The 24,941-nt window shown below is 21.9% G+C and overlaps 6 protein-coding genes across 6 annotated transcripts; 5 read left to right on the top strand and 1 right to left on the bottom strand.

Moving 5' to 3' along the window:
• Window positions 1–137: 137 nt before the first annotated feature.
• On the top strand, window positions 138–1,650 carry OCT59_003866 (uncharacterized protein; the record flags this gene model as incomplete). The annotated part of the gene is made up of 6 exons (XM_025314532.2): window positions 138–178; window positions 477–597; window positions 722–861; window positions 938–1,080; window positions 1,177–1,291; window positions 1,367–1,650. 6 exons carry the CDS (start codon window positions 138–140, stop codon window positions 1,575–1,577), a joined length of 771 nt encoding a protein of 256 aa, XP_025184915.2. The 3' UTR covers window positions 1,578–1,650.
• A 314-nt stretch (window positions 1,651–1,964) lies between these two features.
• Window positions 1,965–5,032, top strand: OCT59_003865 (uncharacterized protein; the record flags this gene model as incomplete). The annotated part of the gene is made up of 12 exons (XM_025324681.2): window positions 1,965–2,102; window positions 2,196–2,338; window positions 2,406–2,545; window positions 2,634–2,742; window positions 2,873–2,973; window positions 3,283–3,335; window positions 3,490–3,623; window positions 4,052–4,148; window positions 4,235–4,377; window positions 4,449–4,591; window positions 4,663–4,771; window positions 4,849–5,032. 12 exons carry the CDS (start codon window positions 1,965–1,967, stop codon window positions 5,030–5,032), a joined length of 1,494 nt encoding a protein of 497 aa, XP_025184916.2.
• A 432-nt stretch (window positions 5,033–5,464) lies between these two features.
• On the top strand, window positions 5,465–6,556 carry OCT59_003864 (uncharacterized protein; the record flags this gene model as incomplete). The annotated part of the gene is made up of 5 exons (XM_066147914.1): window positions 5,465–5,680; window positions 5,753–5,895; window positions 5,957–6,099; window positions 6,182–6,284; window positions 6,361–6,556. The coding sequence occupies 5 exons, from the start codon at window positions 5,465–5,467 to the stop codon at window positions 6,554–6,556; spliced, it is 801 nt and encodes a 266-aa protein (XP_065996565.1).
• A 342-nt stretch (window positions 6,557–6,898) lies between these two features.
• On the top strand, window positions 6,899–9,345 carry OCT59_003863 (uncharacterized protein; the record flags this gene model as incomplete). Its single annotated transcript, XM_066147913.1, has 10 exons — window positions 6,899–7,075; window positions 7,165–7,307; window positions 7,387–7,529; window positions 7,605–7,737; window positions 7,810–8,031; window positions 8,323–8,428; window positions 8,503–8,645; window positions 8,732–8,871; window positions 8,944–9,064; window positions 9,138–9,345. The coding sequence occupies 10 exons, from the start codon at window positions 6,899–6,901 to the stop codon at window positions 9,343–9,345; spliced, it is 1,536 nt and encodes a 511-aa protein (XP_065996564.1).
• Window positions 9,346–9,570: 225 nt separating this feature from the next.
• On the top strand, window positions 9,571–10,764 carry OCT59_003862 (uncharacterized protein). Its single transcript, XM_025314538.2, has 5 exons — window positions 9,571–9,777; window positions 9,853–9,986; window positions 10,074–10,210; window positions 10,276–10,408; window positions 10,482–10,764. The coding sequence occupies exons 1-5, from the start codon at window positions 9,580–9,582 to the stop codon at window positions 10,687–10,689; spliced, it is 810 nt and encodes a 269-aa protein (XP_025184923.2). The 5' UTR covers window positions 9,571–9,579; the 3' UTR covers window positions 10,690–10,764.
• An 8,653-nt stretch (window positions 10,765–19,417) lies between these two features.
• Window positions 19,418–20,887, bottom strand: OCT59_003861 (uncharacterized protein). The gene is made up of 4 exons (XM_025331615.2): window positions 20,663–20,887; window positions 20,435–20,574; window positions 20,096–20,338; window positions 19,418–20,009 (listed from the first exon to the last, which is right to left on the bottom strand). Exons 1-4 carry the CDS (start codon window positions 20,870–20,872, stop codon window positions 19,790–19,792), a joined length of 813 nt encoding a protein of 270 aa, XP_025184924.1. The 5' UTR covers window positions 20,873–20,887; the 3' UTR covers window positions 19,418–19,789.
• Between the last annotated feature and the right edge of the window lie 4,054 nt (window positions 20,888–24,941).

Genomic DNA, 24,941 nt, shown 5'->3' with positions numbered 1-24,941 from the left:
TGTTAAAGTACGTCCGTTAATTAGTCGATGATGATAATTTGATTTATACGAAATTATTTTTTATTATTACTTACTGGGGATTTATTAACAATGGTTTTGGAGTGAAATTATTTGTTACACATTATTTATTATGTCATATGATACGATCAAGTACTGTATATACCGACAGATATATTAGGTTAGTATGTATAATTGATGGGAAAACTTTTATTAAAAAGCTGAATTTTATCTAGATTTCATTTCCTGCGGGCCATTTAGAAATTAGATTATCAAGAAAAACAGGATTTTTACAGTATATAGCTACAAACTCCCAATTTATTTAAATATGTTTATGCGTGTAACTTCGATTATCTTCTCTCTAAGCAAAAAACGAAAAAAATGGCTTTTTATCAATTATCATTTATTAAACTTATGCGTTTTATTTTTATTGGAGCAATTATAATTTTGATCATTTTCTTCTTTTTCAATGATATCAGTAACTTAAATAGGCAAGTTAATGAAGTGAATTTAATAACTACATTGCCTAAAGATGTAGGAATAAAAAAAATCGATGTTGGCCAGGGAGAAGATATTTGGATTTTAGATGATGATGGTGTGGTAATGTATAAAATTATATTCTTAAAAGGTTTAGGGATTGTATTTCAAGGAAATAAATGAAAAAACAGGATATTACGTTTTTTATTTATTTTTATTTATTTATTTTTTTTTTGATTTACAATAGCTTTATCATTGGAGCACAATTCGAAAAGAGATCGTTACTATGGCCAAGAGTGTAACTGATTTTGCTGTCGGAATGGATGGGACAGTTGCTGTTATTACATCTTATAAGTTTTTGTACATTAGAAATATGAATGTTTTGTGGTAAAGTACTTTTATGATTTGTTATTTTACATTTAAATATTATATGTTTCTATATAATAATTAATTCATTTTATAGGCAAAGATTAAATGAAGTGAGATATGATGTTTATTATTCTATCTCAATTTGCGATTCCAATACGATTTTTATCACAACCTTTAATTTAGATTTAATTAAAGGGGTTTATAATAGTTATACAAATACGTATAATTGGGAATATGGTAAGTATAGGTAGTTACTATTTACAGTTTATAATTTTTAAATTTACGATAATAAATATAAATTTTAATCAATTATCGATCATACTGTTTTTAAAGTTACTTCTGGTGGATATCGCATTTTCCTTCAAACTTCTTGCGCTTCTCGAGATCAATCATTGTGGTTATTAGGTCCATATTCTTACATTTCTAGATATATAAGTGAACATAGACAGTAAGTTAAATACTTTAATACTACTTATGAACAAATTTTTTTTTTATCACTTTAATAAACCTTTTTACCTTGTAGAATTGTTCGATCAGACATGGCATTTATGCAAATGAAAGCTCTATCTGAAGAATACGTAATCGGAGTTGATTACTCTAATAGGTTATGGGTATATTCTTACGGTACTTGGCGTTTAATAAGAGATGGTGTTAAAGGCGCGACCATTAATTATAATGGAGACATTTTTTTTATTGATTCTGATAATTTTATTTTTACCATCAAAGAAAATTAAGTTTTAATAATAATTGTGTAATTTTATTATATTTATTGAGTTATAAAATTTTTGAATAAAATTCTCTTTTTCTAAATAATTATTTTTGTTTCTAATTATTATGTAAGAAATCAATTTTATATAACTAATTTATATACTAAAACCAAAGTTGCGAGATGCTGCAGCCTGCAGGTTACTGCAGAAATTGAGATTGACGAGATAAAAACAGGATTTTTTTTTGTGGTTACAAAACGCCAATTTATTAAGTACACTAACATTCTAAAATAATTTTTAAATGGTTTCTTTACCGTTCGAAAAAAAAAAAATAAAATGACTTTTTATCAATTGTCAATTACTAAACAAATTCGTTTGATTTTAATTGTAATATGTATAATTTTAATTATCAATATGATTTTCAATGACATAAATAACCCAAACATAAAAACTGGCCAAATAAAATTACCACCATTTCCTAATAATGCAGTGATAAAGAGAATTGACGTTAGTCGAGGAGAAGACTTTTGGATTTTAACAGATGAAAATAAAGTAATGTATTATTAAAAGTAATTCATTATATTATAGTTATATGATAATTTGAATTTTTGTGATAGAAAAAAATAAAATATATATATATTATAGCTTTATCATTGGAGTACAATTTTGAAACAAATGACATTTATGCGAAGGAATGTCACCGATTTTTCTATTGGATCAGATGGAACAGCCGTTTATATTAATCAAAACAATGAAATATATATTAGAAATTTATATGTTTATTCATGGTAAAATAAAAATAAATTAATGATTTTCTATTTATTAATGATAATGTTAATATTCATTTTTTACTAGGGATAAAATAGATGATGATCATCACACTCATCGGACTATTTCCTTATGTGATCATAGAACAATTTTTACAACAAATGATTATGCTGATTTCAATAAAGGTGTTTATCATGATGAATTTAATACATATAATTGGGAATCTGGTATATATTAACCATTTCAAATAATAATATTTATAATTTATCAATATTAATACATATTAACCTTTTCTTTTAAATTCTTTATTAAAAGTTGATGACATAGGATATTATTACCACATTTATTGTGCTTATCATGATCATTCTTTATGGATTAAAGATCGTTATAATTTGATTTATAAATATATTAATAAAAACAAGCAGTAAGTTATTTTATTGTTTACTTTAATATATTTTGAAATATATTTTATATTTATTATTATTTTTATTATTATTATTATTATTATTTTTATTATTATTTTTATTATTATTATTTATTTTATTTGTTATTAGTACTCCTTTAGCAGAAATTCCATTCGATTATATTAAAGTTCTCTCTGAAAATTATGCAATTGGAATTGATTATTATTTCAGATTATGGAAATATATTGAAGGTACTTGGGTTTTGATTAGAAATAATGTTAAATGTGCAACTATTAATTATAATGGAGATCTTTTTTTCCTTGATAAAAATAATAATTATATTATCTATAATATTAAAAATTCGAATTTCTGATTATTTTATTTGTTTATCTATTACACTATCTTATAATAAATAAATATGAATTTTTGGAAAATCTTTTTATTAAAAGTAATCTAAATGATGTTATAAATAGTTGTAATTTTATTTTACAGTCTTTTTTTTCTCCAAAATCATTTATTAATGTAATTAATTATATGAATTTTTTTTTGCTGCTAATTAGTACAAATTGAAAAAACAGATCAATTTATAGAGGTGCAGCCTTATCCCCTTAGGGTTAATAACCTTAATTAAGTCATATGACTTAACTTAATTACGTAAATGACAAGTTGTTTTATATTCTAAAAGCTTTGCACCTATCAAATAAGTAAAAATAACAAATTAAGCATAATAAACCAATTTAAGGTTAATAAACGCTGCGGTATGGCAGATCCTTCCAAGTGGTATTATAATATTTTCCGTTTTGTGTTTACCTTATGATCAAAATAATGAATTACTTTTAAAACAAAAGTCTCTAAATGGTTGGATTATGGGCTTATCATTAAAGAATGAGCAGCGTAATTGGTAAATTGACTACTTTAGTACGGTTAACTTTTTAAAGCATAAATCATTTAATTCGCGTTCGCGTTTATTAAAGGAACCTAGACAAATATTTTAAAACATTATTAAAATAATGCTTTATACACAAACATAGTTTTCATTAACTTAGATCCACACCAGTCTAAGTTAGCCGAGTTAACCTGTTATTAGCCAGTTCAAGCCGCTTTTCGTACAACAATCAAATCAACACCTTATTAGAATGAATTTACCGTAAATACTGACGAATATCAACCTATTTTAAGTACTCTCTTTTTTTTTTTAAAAAAAAAAATTATTATTGAATAAATGATCAAAATGATCTTTTGTCATTTATCATTTATTAAATTATTGAATTTTAAAATTGGAGCGATTATTCTTTTTACCATCACTTATTTGTTTTTTAATAATTTTAGTGATCAACAGGTTAGAGGAATTCCATACCCTGAGAATCCAAAGAAAATCGATATTGGTCGAGGAGAAGATATTTGGTTTTTAACAGATAACGATGAAGTAGTGTATCTTTCTAATCTAAGTTCAATTAAGATTTTCTTTTCGAGTGAATCTATTTCTCTTTTTAATATTATGTATTATATTAGCTTTATCATTGGAGCCCAATCATAAAACATTTAATATATAAGGATTCCAATGTTTTAGATTTTGCTGTTGGATCAGATGGAACAGTTGTTCTTATTAAAAAAGATAATGAAGTATATATCAGAACTATTCATGCTAATAAATGGTAAAACATTTTTTACAATATCAAGTTTGTTTTAATAATATTAATTAATTGGGTTGACATTTTTATTAAAGGGAAAGTAGAATTAGTGATGGACAATTTAAACATCAAAAAATTTCCATTTGTGATTACAATATGATCTTTACTACTGATTCTGAAAACCATTTCATTAAAGGTATTTATGATATTAAAACTGATAGATATGATTGGATATGCGGTATGTATTATGAAACTTAAAGAAAAATGATATCTGGAAAGAATTTATAAATTAACATTTACATATTTTAGTTGATTGTAAAAATGATTATTATCAAATTTCTTGCGCTCCTCATGATTATTCATTGTGGATCAGAGGTGATGGTGATTACATTTACAGATATATATCTAATAATAAACAGTATGTTATTTTATAAATCAAATAATTTGCTTCGTTTTTCTTTAATAATTAATTTTTATTTATTTTTAATTTATTAGTATTGTTAGATCGGAAGCTCTATTTAAGTATATCAAAGCTCTTTCTGACCAACACGCTATTGGAATAGATAATACTAATGATTTATGGGAATATAAAGATGGTAATTGGCAATGGAAAAATAAGAACGTTAAAAGTGCATCCATTAATTATGCTGGTGGAGAAATTTTTATCATTTATTATTGATAATACATCTTTGTATTTTTATACAAATTATTATCAAATTATTATTATTTAATAATTATAGTTACTTGATGGGAGAATAGAGAAGACCCATCCAATAAGTTCATTCATTCAGCGGTGACCAATAGGGAATTAATGCTACTAATATTGATTTCAATATTGAACGTCTCATAAAAATATCGGTATTTAAATTCTGCCTATTTCTAATCGACTGAACAATAACATTATTATCAGTTGTACATAAAATTTCTTATAATAAATAAATAAAGTTGATTCGAGCTCATATTTTGGGGGTTTTTTGGATACAAAATGCATATCATTGCCACAGTTACTGCATTAAAAATCAAGATTTTATGTGTTACAAACATATTCATTTAAATAAAGTTTAAATAAAGTTTATTGTAAGATTAACAATTTTCTCTATCAAAAAAAAAAATGGCCTTTTATCAATTACCATTTGTTAAATTTTTGCGGCTTAATTCTATTGGAGCGATTATCATTTTGATTATTTATCTGATATTCAATGATTTAAATGTCATTAACATGCAAATTAGTAAAGTGAATGTACCTCCATTTCCTAATAATCCTGGAATCAAAAAAATTGATGTTGGACAAGGAGAAGACTTTTGGATTTTAACTTATGATGATAAAGTAATGTAAAAATTTTTTAAGCTACATCGCTGTCATGAAAGATAAATCCTTAAGGTTTTACATTTTTAATAGCTTTATCATTGGATTAGTGTTAGAAGCGAGTTGCTTTACGTTAGAAGCGATGTTTTAGATTTTACTATTGGATCAGATGGAATAGTTTTTTGTATTCAAAAAGATAATAAAATATATATTAGAAATTATTATCTTAATGCATGGTAAGTTTCTTATCATTTTCTTTCTTTTTAAAATTTAATTAATTTATTATATTTTATGAAGGAATCAAATCGATGATGGAAGTTATTATTTTAGCAATAAGATTTCTGCTTGTAGTTATAAAACAATTTATACAATAAATGATAATAATCGTCTTATTAAAGGTGTCTATGATATTAATTCCAATACATATAATTGGGAATACGGTATGATTATTGCTTTTTTTTAAAAAAAAATTTGCTATCTAATATGCATGGCATTAATTTAAATACTATTTAAATAATTTAGTTGATAATTCAAGATATTATTATGTTTCTTGTGCTCCTGATAATTCATTATGGATCATAGGACCCGATAGTTATGTTTATTTATATGTTAATTATTTTATACGGTAAACCTTTATTTATTTTATTATAATTAAAATAAAAATTTATAGCTTACATCATGAAATCATATTTTATTTTTAGTGTTCCCGTAGCAGAAATTGTATTTAAGCAAATTAAGGCTCTACATGAAAAATACGTAATTGGGATTGATTACTATGATAATTTATGGGAATATAATAGCGGAACTTGGATTCAGATTAGAAGTAATGTTAAAAGTGCGACTATTAATTATCTTGGAGTAATTTATGTTATTGATAATGATAATTTAAATTTTTAAGATTAAAAATGATTAAAAATGATCATTGTAAAAATGTGTTATACCACAAAAAAAATATACATGTAATATTTTTTTAAACTAAAATTAGATACTTCATAATTTCAAAGATATTATACCATTTTTTACCTTTATAACATGGATTTTTTTTGAAATAATGACAGATACAGGTGGTAAGTACATCGTAGTTGGAAGGAACAAAGTAACTAAACTAGAAAAACTTCAACCCATGGGCATGAATAAGAAAAGGCATCACGTGTGTTGCGTATAAGATTTTTGTACGACATTGATGCTGTCAGATCTGGTTTATTCGTGTTTAATTGGGAATATTTTCTTTTTGAAAAAATGATTAAACTTTTGCACTTTGAAGCTGGAGTAATTGTTATTTTGTTCATTTATTTACTTTTTAATGGCAGTTATGATTTGAGTGATCAACAAGTTAGTAAAATTCCACATCCTAAAAATCCGAAAAAAATAGATTGTGATGGACAAGATATTTGGTTTTTGACAGAAGAGAATGAAGTAAAGTGTAACCATTTTATGTTCAATCGTTTGTAAAATGATTCTATTACCCTTTTTAAAAATAATTAACGTGCATTTTATTGTGTTAGCTTTTTCATTGGTATCCGGTCCTAGAAACTTTGATATTTAAAGAATCTGACGTATTAGATTTCTCTATTGGAGAAGGTGGAATTGTTGCTATTATTAAAAAAGATAATGAAGTATATACCAGAACTATTAATGCTAATGAATGGTAAAGGATTTTTATTTACGAATATCAAATATTGTTTTAAAATAATATATATTAAAACAAGTTAACTTTCCTATTAAAGGGAACGAGTTAGTTACTATGAAAATTTTGAACATAAAAATATCTCCGTTTGTAATATTCTTGAGATCTATACTATAGATTCTCATAATCATCTCATCAAAGGTTATTATAATATGAATACTGACACATATGGCTGGATGTGTAGTATGTATAGTATATTATGTATATTATGAATTATTTTTCGTAAATATAATAACATTCATTCATAATATTTTATAGTTGATTGTTTAAATAATCATTACTACGTCTCTTGTCCTTTTCGACATGATGTCCTTATGGATTATATTTATAGTCATTTGTGGACTATAGGTAGCGAAAATTATATTTATAAATACATAGATAATGGAAAACAGTATGTAAATCTTTTATTTTATCTCTTTTTTCATCAAAAATAAGTAACAATGATTTTTTTACCTATTAATAGTATTGCTATATCAGAATCTTCATTTAAGCAAATTAAAGTTCTACGTAGTCGATACTTAATTGGAATTGATATGAATGATAACTTATGGAAATATCATTATGGAAATTGGATTTTTGTTAGGAGTAATGTTAAAAGTGCAACTATTAATTATCTTGAAGAAATTTATGTTATTGACAATGATAATTTAGTTTTTAGGATTAAAAATGAAAAGTCGAAAGCTTTGTAAATATGTATCATATTACGATAAATAAATAGATAGATATGTATGGGCGTGTAATATTTTAAAAAAAATACAATTTGCCTTTATAACATAAATTGATACTTCAAGGATGCGATGAGGATATCACGTGTATGTAGCAGAGTTAAATAAGGTTTTTGTACGATCGACATTTGTTTATATCAGATTTTTAGTTATAAAATTTTTAAAAAAATGCAATTTTCATTTATTAAACTTTTACACCTTAAGGTTGGAACGATATTTATTTTGTTTATTTATTTATTTTTTGATGGTAGTTATGATTTTAGTAATCAACAAGTTAGTAAAATTCCACATCCTAAAAATCCGAAAAAAATTGATAGTTATGGACGAGATATTTGGTTTTTGACAGAAGAGAATGAAGTAAAGTGTAATGTGCAAAATGAAATGATTCTATTGTCTTATTAAATATAATATTAATATGCATTTTATATTAGCTTTTGCATTGGTATCCGGTCCTAGAAACTTTGATATTTAAGGAATCTGATGTTTTAGATTTCTCTATTGGAGCTGATGGAACTGTTGCTATGATTAAAAAAGATAATGAAGTATATATCAGAACTATTCATGCTAATAAATGGTAAAAGATTTTCAATTTTTATTTACAAATATCAAATATTGTTTTAAAATAATATTGATTAAACCAAGTTAATATTTTTATTAAAGGGAACGAATTAGTTATGGAAATTATGAACATAAAAATATCTCCGTTTATGATTATTATACGATTTATACTATAGATTCTCGTAATCATTTAATTAAAGCTTCTTATGATTTGATGTCTAGCACATATAACTGGAATTGCGGTATGTAAAGTATATTAGAAATTATTTTTTTGTAAATATAATTAACATTCATTCATAATAATTTTTTTTTAGAGTGTAATAAAAAATATTATCAAATTTCTTGCCCTCTTGAAATGGGTGATGAAGATAATTTTAATTCAATATGGATCATAGATAGCAAGAATTATATTTGTAAAAACTCTTTTAATAAATAGTATGTAAATCTTTTATTTTATCTCTTTTTTTTCAAGATGAGTAATTAATAATTTTTTTTACCTTATTAATAGTATTGCTATATCAGAATCTCCATTTAAACAAATTAAAGTTTTAAATGATCAATACATAATTGGAATTGATATCAATAATAACTTATGGAAATATCGTGATGGAGATTGGGTTTTGGTTAAGAGTAATGTTAAAAGTGCAACTCTTAATTATCTTGGTGAAATTTATTTTATTGATAACGATAATTTAGTTTTTAGAATTAAAAAATGAAAAGCAGAAAGATTTGTAAATATGTATAATATACAACAAATAAATAAATATATATGTGAAATATGATCAAAACTCTCGGGTTTAGATACTTTATAATCATAAGACATTGTACCATTTTTACCTTGATACTTTAAGGATGCTGATGAAGATATATCACGTGTAAGTAGCCGATTGTACGACATTGGTTATCTCTATTTATTTGAAACGTAAAAATTTTTAGATTTTGAAAGAAACATGGCTTTTTGCCAATTTTCATTTATTAAACTTTTACACTTAAAAGTTGGAACGATTGTTATTTTGTTCATTTATTTATTTTTTAATAGTAGTTATGATTTGAGTGATCAACAAGTTAGTAAAATTCCACATCCTAAAAATCCGAAAAAAATTGATAGTTATGGACGAGATATTTGGTTTTTGACAGAAGAGAATGAAGTAAAGTGTAATGTACAAAATGATTCTATTGCCTTTTTAATATAATATCAACATGCACTTTAATATATTACATAGCTTTTTCATTGGTATCCGGTCCTAGAATCTTTGATATTTAAGGAATCTGATGTTTTAGATTTCTCTATTGGAGCTGATGGAACTATAGCTATTACTAAAAAAGATAATGAAGTATATATTAGAACTGATAAATGGTAAAAGGTTTTTCAATTTTTATTTACAAATATCAAATATTGTTTTAAAATAATATTGATTAAAATAAGTTAACATGTTTATTAAAGGGAACGAATTAGTTATGGAAATTATGAACATAAAAATGTCTCCGTTTATAGTTCTTATTTGATTTATACTATAGATTCTCGTAATCATTTAATTCAAGCTTTTTATGATTCGCCTGACACATATAGCTGGGCATGTTGTATGTAAAGTATATTATGAATTGTTTTTTTTGTAAATACAATTGACATTCATTTTTTTTTTTAGTGGATTGTTTAAAAAAATATTATCAAATTTCTTGTCCTATTTCTCAAATGGATGATGATTATAGTGATTATAGGTCATTATGGATCATAGGCAGTGATCATTATATTTATAAATACTCTACTAATAAAAAATAGTATGTAAACCTTTTTATTTATCTCTCTTTTTTTAAGATGAGTAATTAATAATTTTTTTTACCTTATTAATAGTATTGCTATATCAGAATCTCCATTTAAACAAATTAAAGTTTTTAATGATCAATATATAATTGGAATTGATATCAATAATAACTTATGGAAATATCGTGATGGAAATTGGGTTTTGATTAGGAAATATGTTAAATATGCAACTCTTAATTATCTTCGTGAAATTTATTTTATTGATAATGATAATTTAGTTTTTAAAATGAAAAGTTGAAAGCTTTGTAATTTATATCATATGTAAAAATAAAATAAATAAATATATTGAATGTATAGAACTGATTAAAAAATATCTTCCATTATGATATATCTGGTATTTATTAGAAGGTCTTATAAAAAGAACAGGTATTTTTTCTCAAAAAATTCAAAAAATCAAAAAATCAAAATACAATTGAAACAAAAATTAATATACATAGAATTATTTTCACCCTACTTAAATTTCCATGAATTTTTTAAAATTATTATGGAATTTTTAAGGGCAGTATAAAAAACTTTTTAAAATCAAGATCTGAGCAAGTAACTGGGCAAGTATTATCATAAGATAGGGTATGGAAACACATCTTTAAATAGAGCAGTCTGGAATGTCTTTGATCTTCTCCTTTGATCTTCCCCTTCAGAATTTGGTTTAAACAACTTAGAACATTCCTTTTACTTTGTTTTTTTAGAAAACACCTTTCTGGAACTGGATTTCAGCTTAAAGATAAGTTAATTCAAATTCCTAAATAAAGAATTATAATATCTGAAATAGTAGAACATATATATTAACATGTATTTTATAAAATTTAACTTAATAATTTATAACAAAATTCCAAACAATTTATATATAGAATACAATTGGAATTTACTTATTAATCATAAAAAATTGTTTATTTTAAAGGTATTTTCAAAATATATACAATTCAAATTTAATAAAATTATATTAATAAGTTTATCTTAATAAAAAGAATCTAATGGTTTCCAGATTTTTTATAATTTATTGAATTTTTTTTTAATTTTTTATTTAATTTCTTATTATATTGCATTGTGTTTTATTTAAATATAAATTTCTTTTTTTTAATAAAAATATATTTACATCAGAAAAATTTTAAAATATTTCTATAAAGTATTTAAATATAATAATTTTATAAAAATATATATATATTAAAGAAAATTTTTTAAATTACATGAAATGTTCATATATATATTATATGATTTTATTGAAAATTTATATAAAAAAATTTAATTTTAAGAGAAACATGCAGTATGTATATTTTTGTTTATTATCCCTTAAACTGTATTGTGCCTGCAATTTCTAAATTAGGATAAATGACACTATAAAAAATTCTTTAATTTTGGCCAGATCATCACATAATTTTGCAGCCAAATTGATCTACATTCTGGCCATAAATTATGTGAGTTAGATATGCAATTGATCATTAAAATTGGATGAGAAATTAACCTACAAAAATAGTATCAGAATTTTTATATAGTAAAATCTTAACTTTTCTTATTATATTTTTTTCTCTATTTGAATATTTATTATAACTTTTTATTTTCATTATAAAAATTTTGCATTATAATAAACAAAATAGAGGAAAAAAAATTAATTTTTATGAGTATAATATTATAATTAAAATGTATAATAAAATTTTCACTAAGGTTCTATATAAAGTCAAAATCCTACTTTTAAACATTAAAAATCATATTAATAAAAGCTATTTCTCATACCAAATTCTACATATTCTATTAAGCTTTTATATAGCTACAATTAATTATCAATGAAATCGTTGAAGTTAAATGCAAAGTTTTTTAAAATTTTGTGATTATTTTAAAATACAACTTTTGACCAATAGGTAATTTTCGATTTTCTAATATATAATTAATAAATGATAATAATTGCTACACAATATATAATTTAAACTATTTTGGAAAAAATTTTATTAAAATTGCTTTATTTTTCATAAAATTATATGAAAGCTGAAATTTTAATAAAATTGCAGGCAAATTTGCTCGCAATTAGTGTTCCGCACAAATCGATTCATGACACGGTATGACTCTGATTGCTCCTGAATAATAAAAACGTATTTTGCGAATATCTTTTAATCTAGCAGTCTGATTTCGATGATTTTTTTTTATTTTGATTAGGGCAACGAGACCTATCGATTAAAAAAAGATCATCAAAATTGGATCACTGGATCCTGAGATAATAATTTTTGGAGGTCAAATCGAGTCTGAATCAAGTCCAAATCGAATCGAATTTCAGAGAAGAAATTTGATTCATACGGAACACTACCCACAATTGCTTACAGTTTAAGAGATACAAATTTACTTAAAGCATCAAAGTTGATTTTAAATATAACTTTTTTTTTTCATTAAATTTAATTCTATGTTTTATCTATATTAAAAAAATATAATGTAAAATATTTATTTATTTTATTATTTTTAAAAATTTAATTAAAACTTTGTAAATAAAACAAAAAAAATATAAAAAAAATAAGTTTGTTTTTTTAATTAAAATTAAATATAAACTTTTAATATAAATTAAAATTTTAAATAAAAAAATATTAATCATTTAAATAAAAATTCATTTAAAAAATTTTATTTATTTTTTTTTTAAAAAAAAAATAATTTATTATATAATTACTTTTTTAAAAAAAAATTTATAGTTTATTATTATAGCAATATATTATTATTAGTAGTGTTCCTTACGAGTTTGAATTAAATTGAGTTTTAAATCAATTTTTTATATAATAAAATTTGTCCTATACAAGTCATTTCAAGTTGCATATGTAAGATACTAATTATTAGTATTATATAACTATATTTTTATTATAATTCATTTTTCCTATTTATTCCAAAAATTTGAATTTTTTGGTATACAAAATTTTTTTTTTTTATTTATAGTATGGCTGGTATACAAAATTCTATCTACTATATTACTATATAATTTTTATATAATTTATAAAATTTGATAATTGATAATATACAATAAATTATTAAATTTATAAAATTTACTTAGTAATATATGGTAAAATTGAAGATTTTTATATTATATAAAAGTTTATAAATTTTCAATAAATTTAGCCAATTTTTTTATTTAATAGCTAATTATTTTTAGTTTTTATATATTAAAACAAAAAAAAAAATTCTCTTATTGCAAAGTATAAGTAATGATCTTCTATATGTTTTTCTCATTTTACTACATATAAAATTATCTTATCTATTACTTTATAGTAAATAAATTATTTTCTGCATTCTTAAAATTGGATATTTTTAATCATATTTTAATAACTATTAATAATTAGTTTTTTAGGAATGTTAAATTAGTTGATTTAAAATATTAGAAAAGGATTAATGCTAAGATGAAAAAGTCGACCAACAAAACTAAATTAGTGATCAATAAATTAGATAAAATAGTAAGTTCATGTTAGGAATTATGAAATAGCTTAATGTTCGACAAGAAAGATTATTGGTCAAATTTTTAGATCTATTATGACAAGTCATCTTTAATCTCAAAGTGATAGGTCAGTCTTTTCCTTCAGAAAAGGCAGTATATTGATAATGTTTAAATTAATTTAGAATACTTTATTTTATTTTACTTTTGTAAATATATTGTATTACTTTAACATTATTATTAATAAACATGATCACGCCTTTACAAAGAAAAAAAAAAATTAATAAATTAGTTTTTAAATAAAAGAATTTTTGACTGACTTTATTAAAAGTTTATAAACTTTTATGCAATTTAAAAATCTTTAATTTTATTATATATAGGCATTTGGCAGTAAAAAAGAATGAAACTACTAAAAAAAATTAAAAATGAGTTAATATAAAATCTGAACAAATTATAGCATTTAGAATATTTTTAGCATATAAAAGAAAATTTGAATTTTTCAGTAGATTTATCCTTTTTTATTACAAAATGCCTATATTATTAAGTAAATTTAAAAATCTGGTAATTTACTATAATTTAGTATATAACATTACTAGTAATATATTACTATAATAATAAATTATAAAATTCTTTTAAAAATATTTTTTGTTTTTTTTATTTTATTAATTCATTATTTTTTTAAAAATATATATATTAATTTTATAAATTTTCTTTAAAAAATTATATGAAATCTGATTTAAAAAATCAAAGTAAAAGAATTTTTTAGTTAAAATTTAAAAGTTATTATATTTAATCTAATTATATCAAAAGATATAATGCAATAAAAATCTCAATTTTGAAAAAAATTCTTTAATTTTAATCTTTTAAATCAGGTTTAGTACTTTAGTTACTAATTATTCTTAAAATTAATTAGTTACAAGAATAACCAGCAACTTGAATTTTTATTATATTATAATATATTAATTTTAGTAATTTCATAATATTACTTTATAAAGTATTAATTTATATAATTTTATAATATAATAATGATTTAATAATTTAGTAATGATAATTTTTCTAACTGTTTATAGTTTTTTTATTAATAAAAATATGTCTTTGTATTGGTTAAATTCTATAGATTTTTATTAAAAACTTATCCATATATATACATTACTTTGTAGCTTTTTTATTACTAAAGAACTATGCAATAAATAAATATAGATTTATTTCAAAAAAAACAGTGTTTTCAAAAAAAACATTTATTTCTTTAAGAATATTAACTGCAAAAACTCTGATGAGAATTGTATATATATAGCTTTAAGTATATTCGTATATAACTAAAGAGTTTTAAGCAAAAAAAATATATTGATTTATTTTTTAATATAGAAATGTTCAAAAGAAAGTAATATTCAAATTTTCATTAACAATTTTATATAGTATTTTAACTCTTAACAATTTTTTTTTTTTTTTTGCAAAGTAGTGTAATTCATAAGTGTATTAGTTATATGAAATTACAGAAATTTTTGCTATGTGCATAACTAATCTATTAAAACTTTGACTATTCTATAAATTACTTCTATATCCTATTATCACTAATATAAAATTCACCTATATTTTCTTATAATAGCTATTTAATTTTTACAAATTAATAAAAATGATTTTAAAATTACTATACATATTTTCAAATCTTATATTTAAAATTATAATTATTGGAAAAAAAAATATTATTTTATTAATATTATTTGTATTACAAAAAAATCTGATTATATTTTCTGACAATTTATTTAAATTTTATAGCTTTTTAATACTGTATTTAATTTCAATTAGTAATGATAAATTTAGTTAAAAGTTACTATATTTTATAACTGCTTTTCTTTTAATTTTATAACTCTTTCTTTAATTATTTTAAATTTAATTTCTCAAACTTGAACTTAGTTAACTTAGTTATAAATATTAAAATAAATGTAAATTTTTTAAAAAAATGCAAAATATATATATAAATCTTATATTATACAGTTCTTATTCCTTTAGCAAGAATTTTATTAATATATTTCAGATGTTTAATTTTATATAATTGCCTTATCTCAATATTTAGACTTAACAGTTAAGCAAAAACTTGTATAAATTGTTAAATATAGTTTTTTTCATTTTTTTATAAAATTATTAAATTATGTAGTACTTAAACAGCTTTTTAAAATATTATAATACAATAGTTTTTTAACAATTAGCTCATTATGTCTGTTAGATTATAAAATTATAACAGAAAAATATTTAAATATTTTTAATTTTATTTTTTGAGATTTTATTAAGTTGAAAATAAAAAGCTATATATTATTTAAATTTTTTATATTTATTGGTAAAAGCAAATATATCACATATAAATTTAAAAAATAAAGCCTAATACAAGTGAAATTATAAATAGTTTTATTAAAATTTTATAAATAAAAAATAGTTAACTAGATGCAATTAAAAATTTAACTAATATTATTTTTATATACTAATTATAAATATATATTTATATAATTTTTATCTAATTGTTTTATTCAAAAACTTTAATCTTATCTTACTTTTTAACTTTTATTTTCTTTTCAATCATCTCATCAAATATATCTTTTATATTTATGACATTATTTTTAAATTCAAATTGAATTTTAAGCTTATGTAAAAATAAGTCTAAATTCTTTATCTCATTTTCTAATGCTTCTTTTTATAAATTTTTCAAATGATGAATTCTCATATTAATAGAAAAATTAGAGTCAATAGTTGTAGTAATTATAATAAAAATGGGATTTTCAGTAAGTGCTCTCTTAATAATATTAAAAGTATTATTGAAATTGATAGTTTTAAAATATCATAATTGTTTATTATTTGAAAGCTATTAAAATATTAAAAACTAAAAAAAATGGTATAATTTGAAAAAATATTTATTATAATAAGCTTTGCAATAGTTTAATTATTAATATTAAGATCTTAAATTATTTTTTTTAATTTAAATACAGTTTAAATTTCGTTATAATAATCTAAAACATTATAAAAGTTTTATTTATAATATTTATAATTAATACATTTGTTATTCCATTTATATTATATGAAATAAAAAGTTTTTTAAACTTTAAATTGTATTACATAAGTATTAAAAAAATAAAGATATTATTATTTAAATAATTCACATATGGGCCGATCCTTGGAATCTAATTTTTTTACACAAAAATAATTTTATTAAAGCAAATATAAATTATCATTTATATAAGAATAATAAATTTATACTAGATAATGCAAAAAAAACTAATTAATTATATAATTTTTAATTTTTTTTTAATATAAGATATCATTAAAATTTAAAAGATCAAATATAACTCTCATGACAAAATCATTGATAATTCTTCGTAGAAATAAGCTATACAAATAAATTTACATTCATTTGAAAGAGAAAATCGAGATCTATCTAATGAATCTAAAATCAAGTGAATTGAATCACTAGTTGTTCAGTAATCACGTTCAGTATATTTATTGAATTTTATCTGAATTTGATCATTAATTACTTCACATGTAGTGATTCAATTTGAATGATCTTTGCTCCCTAAGGTGATGCCAACTTTTATCTTTAAAATAAATTTAAAATAATTCGTTTAATATATGTAGATGTTTAGAAATCATCAATTATATTATTAATATAAAATTTTATAAGTTTGATAAAATCTGATATAAAAAAATTTATTAAATACCTGTAGATGCAAGCTACACGAATGAAATTATATTCATTTGAAAGAGAAAATTGAGGTCTATCTAATAAGCCTAAAATCGAATGAATTGAATCACTGGATTGTGAATAATTACGTCTAATATATTTATTTTTAATTTTTAAATTTGATTTGACTTTGATCGTTAATTACGCCTCATCCAGTGATCCAATTTTCCTGATCTTTGATTCTTACGATAGAGCAAATTCTCAGCTTTCAAATGAATGTAAAATGATGACGTTAGCATATCTCCAGGAATAATAATGCACGATTTTGTCACCTGCATAAAGTCCGATCTGAAAATTTTATTTCTTACCAAAAAATGCTTTCATAAGAGAATCCCAAATTCTTTTACTTTATTTAAAAGATTTTATTTGCCATTTAAGGATTTTAATAGAATAAATCTAATAAAATAATTTTAAAATATAAAAAACAAATATATAATTAGTTATTTTGAAAAAAAAGAATATCTTATTATTCATTTTACAACTATTTTACATCATAATTATTTTTTATTTGCATGTATTTTTTACAAAGAAAAAACAATAAATTAAAGCTAAAAATTATGAAAAAATATATCTTATCTATGTATATAAAATATTAAGTTTTTTCTTTTACTTACCACTTAAAAATAACTGCTATATTTGCTTATAAACTTTTTTGTCATATTTAATAAAAGTGAATAGAAAAATAATGGAAAAGTGATGGGCAGTGATGGGGAAAAAGAAGTGGTTATTACCGTTATTTTTGAATATTGATTAAAAAAATTTTTTTTATTTTTTATTAAATCTGAGTTACGTAAATATGTAACACATTTAATTTAGATTTGTGTAATGTTAATCTTACTAAAATATTAAATTTTTATAAAAATCTTAATTTAGACTAATTCCAAAAATCGGCACATATGATATACTCTTATTTAATTATATAATATAAATTTTTTTAATCTTTTACTTATTAATTTTTGACTTATTCATCTTATATAAATTTATCAAAATTTTTATTTATTAAATTCATTATAATAATATTTGTAATTTGATAAAAATTTAAGGATTTAAATAACTTATTCAAATGCATTTGGTTCATATTTGAGAAAAAGATTTTTAGTTTTTTTATTTACCTAAAATAAAAAAAATGAAATGAAAAAATCTAAAAAGAAATATTTAGTAAAAGGCATTTACTTATTAAAAATATTAACAAATTGTTAAATTGTTTTAATAAATATATCAATCAACCACTTATATGATAATTCTTCTTTTGTGATTTTCAAAGATACCTCTAAATAAATATAAAAAGTACAAAGTTAATAATTATATAAATATTGTAATACTCTAAATAATACTAATATAATTTGCAAATAAACTTTAAATACAAAAGTAAAAATACATTTTATAGCATAACTCTATTAATATTAAAACTATAAATGTGATTTTACTATTATTAGAATTTTCTCATTGAGATGAATTCAATAATATAAATTTTATTAAAATTGAATTATTAGTTGTGTTAAATATAGAATAATGAAAGTTTGAAATACTTCTATAATACACAATGTTTGAAAAATTTTAATATAAACTCTAAGTAAACTCAAATGTGAGTTGTAACAGTATTTGTTCAGAATTCTGGTAATATGTATCAATTTTCTATATTTAACTATTATAATTATATAAACTGGTAAAATAATTAGATAATTATGATAATTATAGTAATTATAGTTAAGTTTAACAATAATATTAATTTTTAATTTATTTTTTTTTGCATAATTTTGAGTTTATTTCTTTACTTTTTAATGTTTATATAAATTTCAATTAGTATAAAAATGAAAAAGTATAATATAATTGAAAAATATTTATATTATCAATTATCAAATTTGATATATTTGTGGCAAATAATGGTATAGTGTATAAAAAAGCTAATTTCTAAAAACATTTCTGATAATAAGCACCCTGTTTCGTATGTAATGCCAGCCGAGCACATCATAATGTAGGCCAAAATTATCATAATTCTGGTAAGGGATGCTTATTTTCAATGCTTATATCGGGACTTTACAGTAATTTGAATTATATGTTTTTCAGTGCATAAAATCCTATTTTTCATGCATTAATTGCATTATGCTAATTTTTTAATGTGAGCCAATGTCATAATGCTGGCCGATTTTTGTGAATTTTTTTTGATTATGTTCAAAAAATTTTGCAATGATCACGTGATAATGATACGAAAAGTTTTCAACTTTTTAAATCTTTTGGTTTTTTATAGATCAAATTGTTATTATCAACATAATAAATATCATTGCTATAATTTATCGAGGCGCTTTTAACGTTACTTCTAACCCAAGTCCAAGTCCCATTAATATATTCCCATAGGGTATTATCACTATCAATTCCAATTGCATGTTGTTTTGAGAGTGCTTTAATGTATATAAATACAACTTCTGATCGAAGGATTCTGGAGAGATAATATAAAGATTAATCGTTGAAAATGATTTTCTTTTTTTTTTAAAAAAAGAGAAAAAAAAATTTTTTAAAACTTACTTTTTAAATTTATTTATATAAAGATAAACATAATCTTCGCATATTGCCCACAACGAATAGTCATGAAAAGCACAGGAAGCTTGATAAAAATGGCCGGGTGTTAAGTCCCAGCTATAATGATCAGTTCCACTATCATAGACACCTTTAATTAAGTTATGAAAGGTGTCCACAAGAAAAATTGTATTATAATCACAAATCGAAATCCGCGAAATTTTGTAATATTTCGAATCATAAATAATATGCCTTTTTAAAAAAAAATTTATGAAACAATTATTTAGTATTTAATCGTAAATGAATAATAATAAAATGATATGTATAAAATTGAAATAAATATTTTACCACGAACTAATTGAATCTCTGATGTGTACACTATTGTAAACATCAATATAAACTATGCTGCCATCTGATCCAACTGCGAAGTCGAAAACATGGTTCCTCTCATACAGGAACGTCTTTTTAAAACGGTTCCAGTGATAAAGCTGAGTTTGAATTGAATATATATAAGACTCGAGATTCGTATGAAAATCTTAATATTATTTAAAATGAAAAAAAAAACTACTACGTTACTTCATTTTTGTCAGTTAAAATCCAAGTATCGTCGCCTTCTCCTACATCGATTTTTTTTATTCCGGGAACTTTAGGATATGGCGGTTCTTCCGACTTTCTAACCTTACTAATATACGCGCTAAAGTTATTTACATCATAGTAAATGGAGAAAACAATAATAACTATAACTAAACTAAGTGAAAATAATTTTAATAATTTTTTAGAAACCATTTTTTTTTATTAAACAACTTTTTATTACGCTTCTAATTATATTTATTTTATATTGTAATTGTAAATTTGTAATACAATAATAGATGAATCTAATGAATCTAATCAAAAGATTAGTTAGATGATCTGGATTATCTATCAAATCTTTTAACTTTAACGGTAGTCATTGATTAGCACTTTAAATTTGTTTAAATATCGAGGAATTCTTAAATATGCAATGCAGCAACAGCAGCAACAGCAGGAACAGCAGGAACAGAATGAACAGAATGAACATAATGAATACATAATTTTTCTTTAAAGAAAGAATTATTTTTGTATAACAGATTATCAGTATCATCTAATTTCAGTAAAATTTATTGCGTAGCAATAACGTTATAATAAAAAAATGTTAAAAATTCCTTTTTTTTTTTAAATGTTCCCCAGATCGTACTATTTCCTTTTCGAATGATCCATAAAATTACAAACGGTTTCCGTTTTCCTAAAATATAATATAGAAACCTTGTGTTTTAGCTTTATCATTAGAATACGAATGTATTCGGTTTCGCCGTCGCAAATTATAACAGTTGATAATTTCAGGGGTATTGTTTTATAACTAAAATACCAAAAGTAAATATTTACCGTCTAATAATAATAATCATAGCCAATTGACGAGTTCTGCGAACAATAAAAACAAAAATTCTTTTATTCCAGAATTCATTGATAGCATGCTAGAGAGTAGGTATAAACAAAAGGTTACACAAAGGTATGATAAATTGGCGTTCACGTAATCTATTAAATGAATATTGAATTTGACAAATAAGTAAATGAAAACCATAATGATTTGTCATCGAGTATTTGGCGTTTTGAACAAAGAAAAATTAAATTCTGTGTAATTAATAATACTGTAGATGCATTTTTAACATTACTTCTGACCTAAGTTCTAAAGATATTCCCATAAGGAGCACATGTGTTCGTTTTAATTAATTTGTTTAATTTAACTTCTGATCATAGAATTCTAAGGAAAACTTTATTAAATATTAAATATAATACTTTTTCTTACAATTTCTTTTTAATAAAAAGAAAATTTTGTTAAACTTGCTTTTTATAATAATTATCGAGCACGGTGATCGAATATAATGATTTAACTAATATTGGTATGTTTATTTATAGGGTGCAATTCACAAATTCAATATGGATTAACCGTTGGGATTGTGTTTTACAAATAAGTTAGATTTGTGTTACAAGACTTTTAATATATCCTAATTCCTAAAGATTAAAAAAAAAAATTGACGCGTGGTGAAAGGTGGTTGGTGGTGGTGGTTTAGTCGATCGTGGTAATACCCTAGATTGGAAATTTATCATTGTCGACAATCCAATCCAAATCAAAATGAATATAAATATAGTTCGGGAACCGGGATCAAGGGTGAACTCAAAGTCTCAAATACAATCTAATTGATCTTGTGTGAATGTACCCATAGTTAATTTACGTTGTTGCCAGAATATTTATTACGATAATAACCTACTAATAATATATAGTATTCTTATTGTAATCACAAATGGAAAATTCTATCCTTTTTAAGAAACGAACAAAATTTGATATTTTTAAAAGTTTCGATTGTAATAAACAAAATTATAATAAAATATTTTAACATGAATCAATGTAACTTCTAACATACATATGTATAATTATCATTTAGAAGTAATAACTGTTTCATCTGACCCAACAGTAAAGCTGCCCTTTAAACTAATGAGTTTAGAATCATTCTAAATTGAAATTGGTTTAGAAAATTATTTCAAATTTCGAAACTTTCTAAACTTAATAATTTCAAGCAAGTTTCAAAGTTTTAAATTAGTTTTGTATTAGTTTTTAAAAATTAGAATTAGTTTTTAAATTAATTCAGAATTCTAAATTAATTTCAAACTAGTTTTAGAAGTTTGAACTAGTTTAGAATTAGTTTAGAAGTTCGAAACTAGTTTAGAAACCGGATTTTAGTTTAGAAGGGCAACAGAAAAATCAACAACGGATTCATTAATATGAATGAATTATTTTTGAATCGTATCTAACGATAAAGCTATCAAACATAATATAATCATAATTACGTTATTATATTTAAGTACTCAATATTCTAAACAAGTAAATAAATAAAAATAATAATCGCTCCAGTAAAATAAAACGCAAAACTTTCATAAAAGGTAATTGATTGAAAGTCATTTCAAATCAATAATGTTTTTTTTAAAAAAAAATTTCGTACTTTTAATTAAGTAAATAATGCTCAATCGAATATAATTGTAGTTTGGCTATGGCAGATAGAAGGACGTTTTTAAACAAATTTGAAAACAATACGGGATTTAACAAGTAAATAATTTTGTAATCGTTAAAAAGAATCCAACCCTCCTAATTAACTATGCAAGTACTGTAAATATATTCTCATAAAGCACATGTTGTTCGGAAAGCGTTTTAATTTGCTTAAATGAAACTTTTGATCGAGGGACTCTGAGGAAAGTTTTTAAATTTAGATATAATAAACAAAATAATACCGTAATCAATATCACTTCTAATAAACAAATTATAGTTGTCCGAAGCGAAGCGGAAGACTTTACATTCTACGCAAAAGCATGTCCGTTCTCACGTGACTTTCACACACGTGATCAAGTGTACATACGTTATTTTTGATAAATTACTTTCGTTAACTTTATTATTTTCAATACTATTAACATTTGTTACTTTTAAACTTGTTACACTTTAGATTAAACTTCTTAAGATGAATTATCTCTGACTTTGAGATAAATTTTTCTTGTAAAATAAAGATAATTAATAATAAATAAATAGCGATTAATTTTCAACGATTTCTTAACGCAATTCTATTTTTTTTTAATTTCAGTTCAGTGTTCGATTTTATAATTTAATAAAAGTAAATTGGAATTTCTCGTTGGAAAAGCTAGAACAAAGTTATTAAAGCAATTGGCATCATGATAATATCCAAAATAATAATCGCTTCTATAAAAACTTTTATATGCGAAGAATAATTAAGATTAATAATAATTATTTCTTTAAAGAAAAACGTTAAGAAGACGTTTAAAACAAGTACGGCAAACTTCAATATAAGATTTATCCTATTACAATAAGATTTTATATCATATTAAAATGCCTATATAATCCTTTTTCAGCTAACATTAGCGCAATAATGAATTATATTAAATATTTTATTTTATTTATTTTATTTTATAATATATAAATAACATAATATAAAATCAATAATAAAAATAATAAAAACCAAATCTTTTAACCTAATTTTTACTTATTTTATAAATAAAATTGTTATTATTATGAATATAAAAAATTTCACCATTATAATTAATAGATGCAGTTCTAACATTATTCCTGATCCAAGTCCAAGTACCATTAATATATTCCCATAAGGTATAATCATAATCGATTCCAATCGCATGTTGTTCAGAGAGCGCTTTGATTTGTTTAAATTGAACTTCTGATCGAATAATTCTAAGGAAAATCTTGTAAATATATTTTCTTACATTTTTTTATAAAAAGAAAATTTTGTTTAAACTTACTTTTTATAATTATTGATATATAAATAAATATAATGATTATAACCTATGAACCACAATGATTTATCATGAAAAGCACAGGAAACCTGATAATAAGGGCCTCTGTCAACTAAAATATAATGATTTGACTAATATTAGTATATTTGTTTTCTTTTTTATAACGAATATAATTAATTTATAATTTTCTTACGTATTTCCCGGGAATATACGTTATTATAATAACTACCTACAAATAAATTGGAATTATCTGTAGTAAAAACCTTATTATAATCACAAATGGAAATATTTTTATGAATATAAGTTCCATGATCAATCCACTCTCTTTTTAAGAAACAAACATTTGATATTTTATTTATTATTATTTATAATAAAACAAATTATAATAAAATATCTTACCATGAATCAATGTAGTAGCTTCTAATACGTAAAAATATCATAGTAAGAAAAAACAACTGATCCATCTGGTCCCACAGAAAAATCATAGAAGCTGGTTCCATAACTCTCTGTCCTGTGAATAAATTTTCTT

This window comes from Rhizophagus irregularis, chromosome 12 (assembly GCF_026210795.1).
Source record: "Rhizophagus irregularis chromosome 12, complete sequence".
NCBI classification, from domain to species: Eukaryota; Fungi; Glomeromycota; class Glomeromycetes; order Glomerales; family Glomeraceae; genus Rhizophagus; species Rhizophagus irregularis.
The sequence above is the reverse complement of the archived record's forward strand: the minus strand, read 5'-3'. Positions and strand labels throughout refer to the sequence as shown.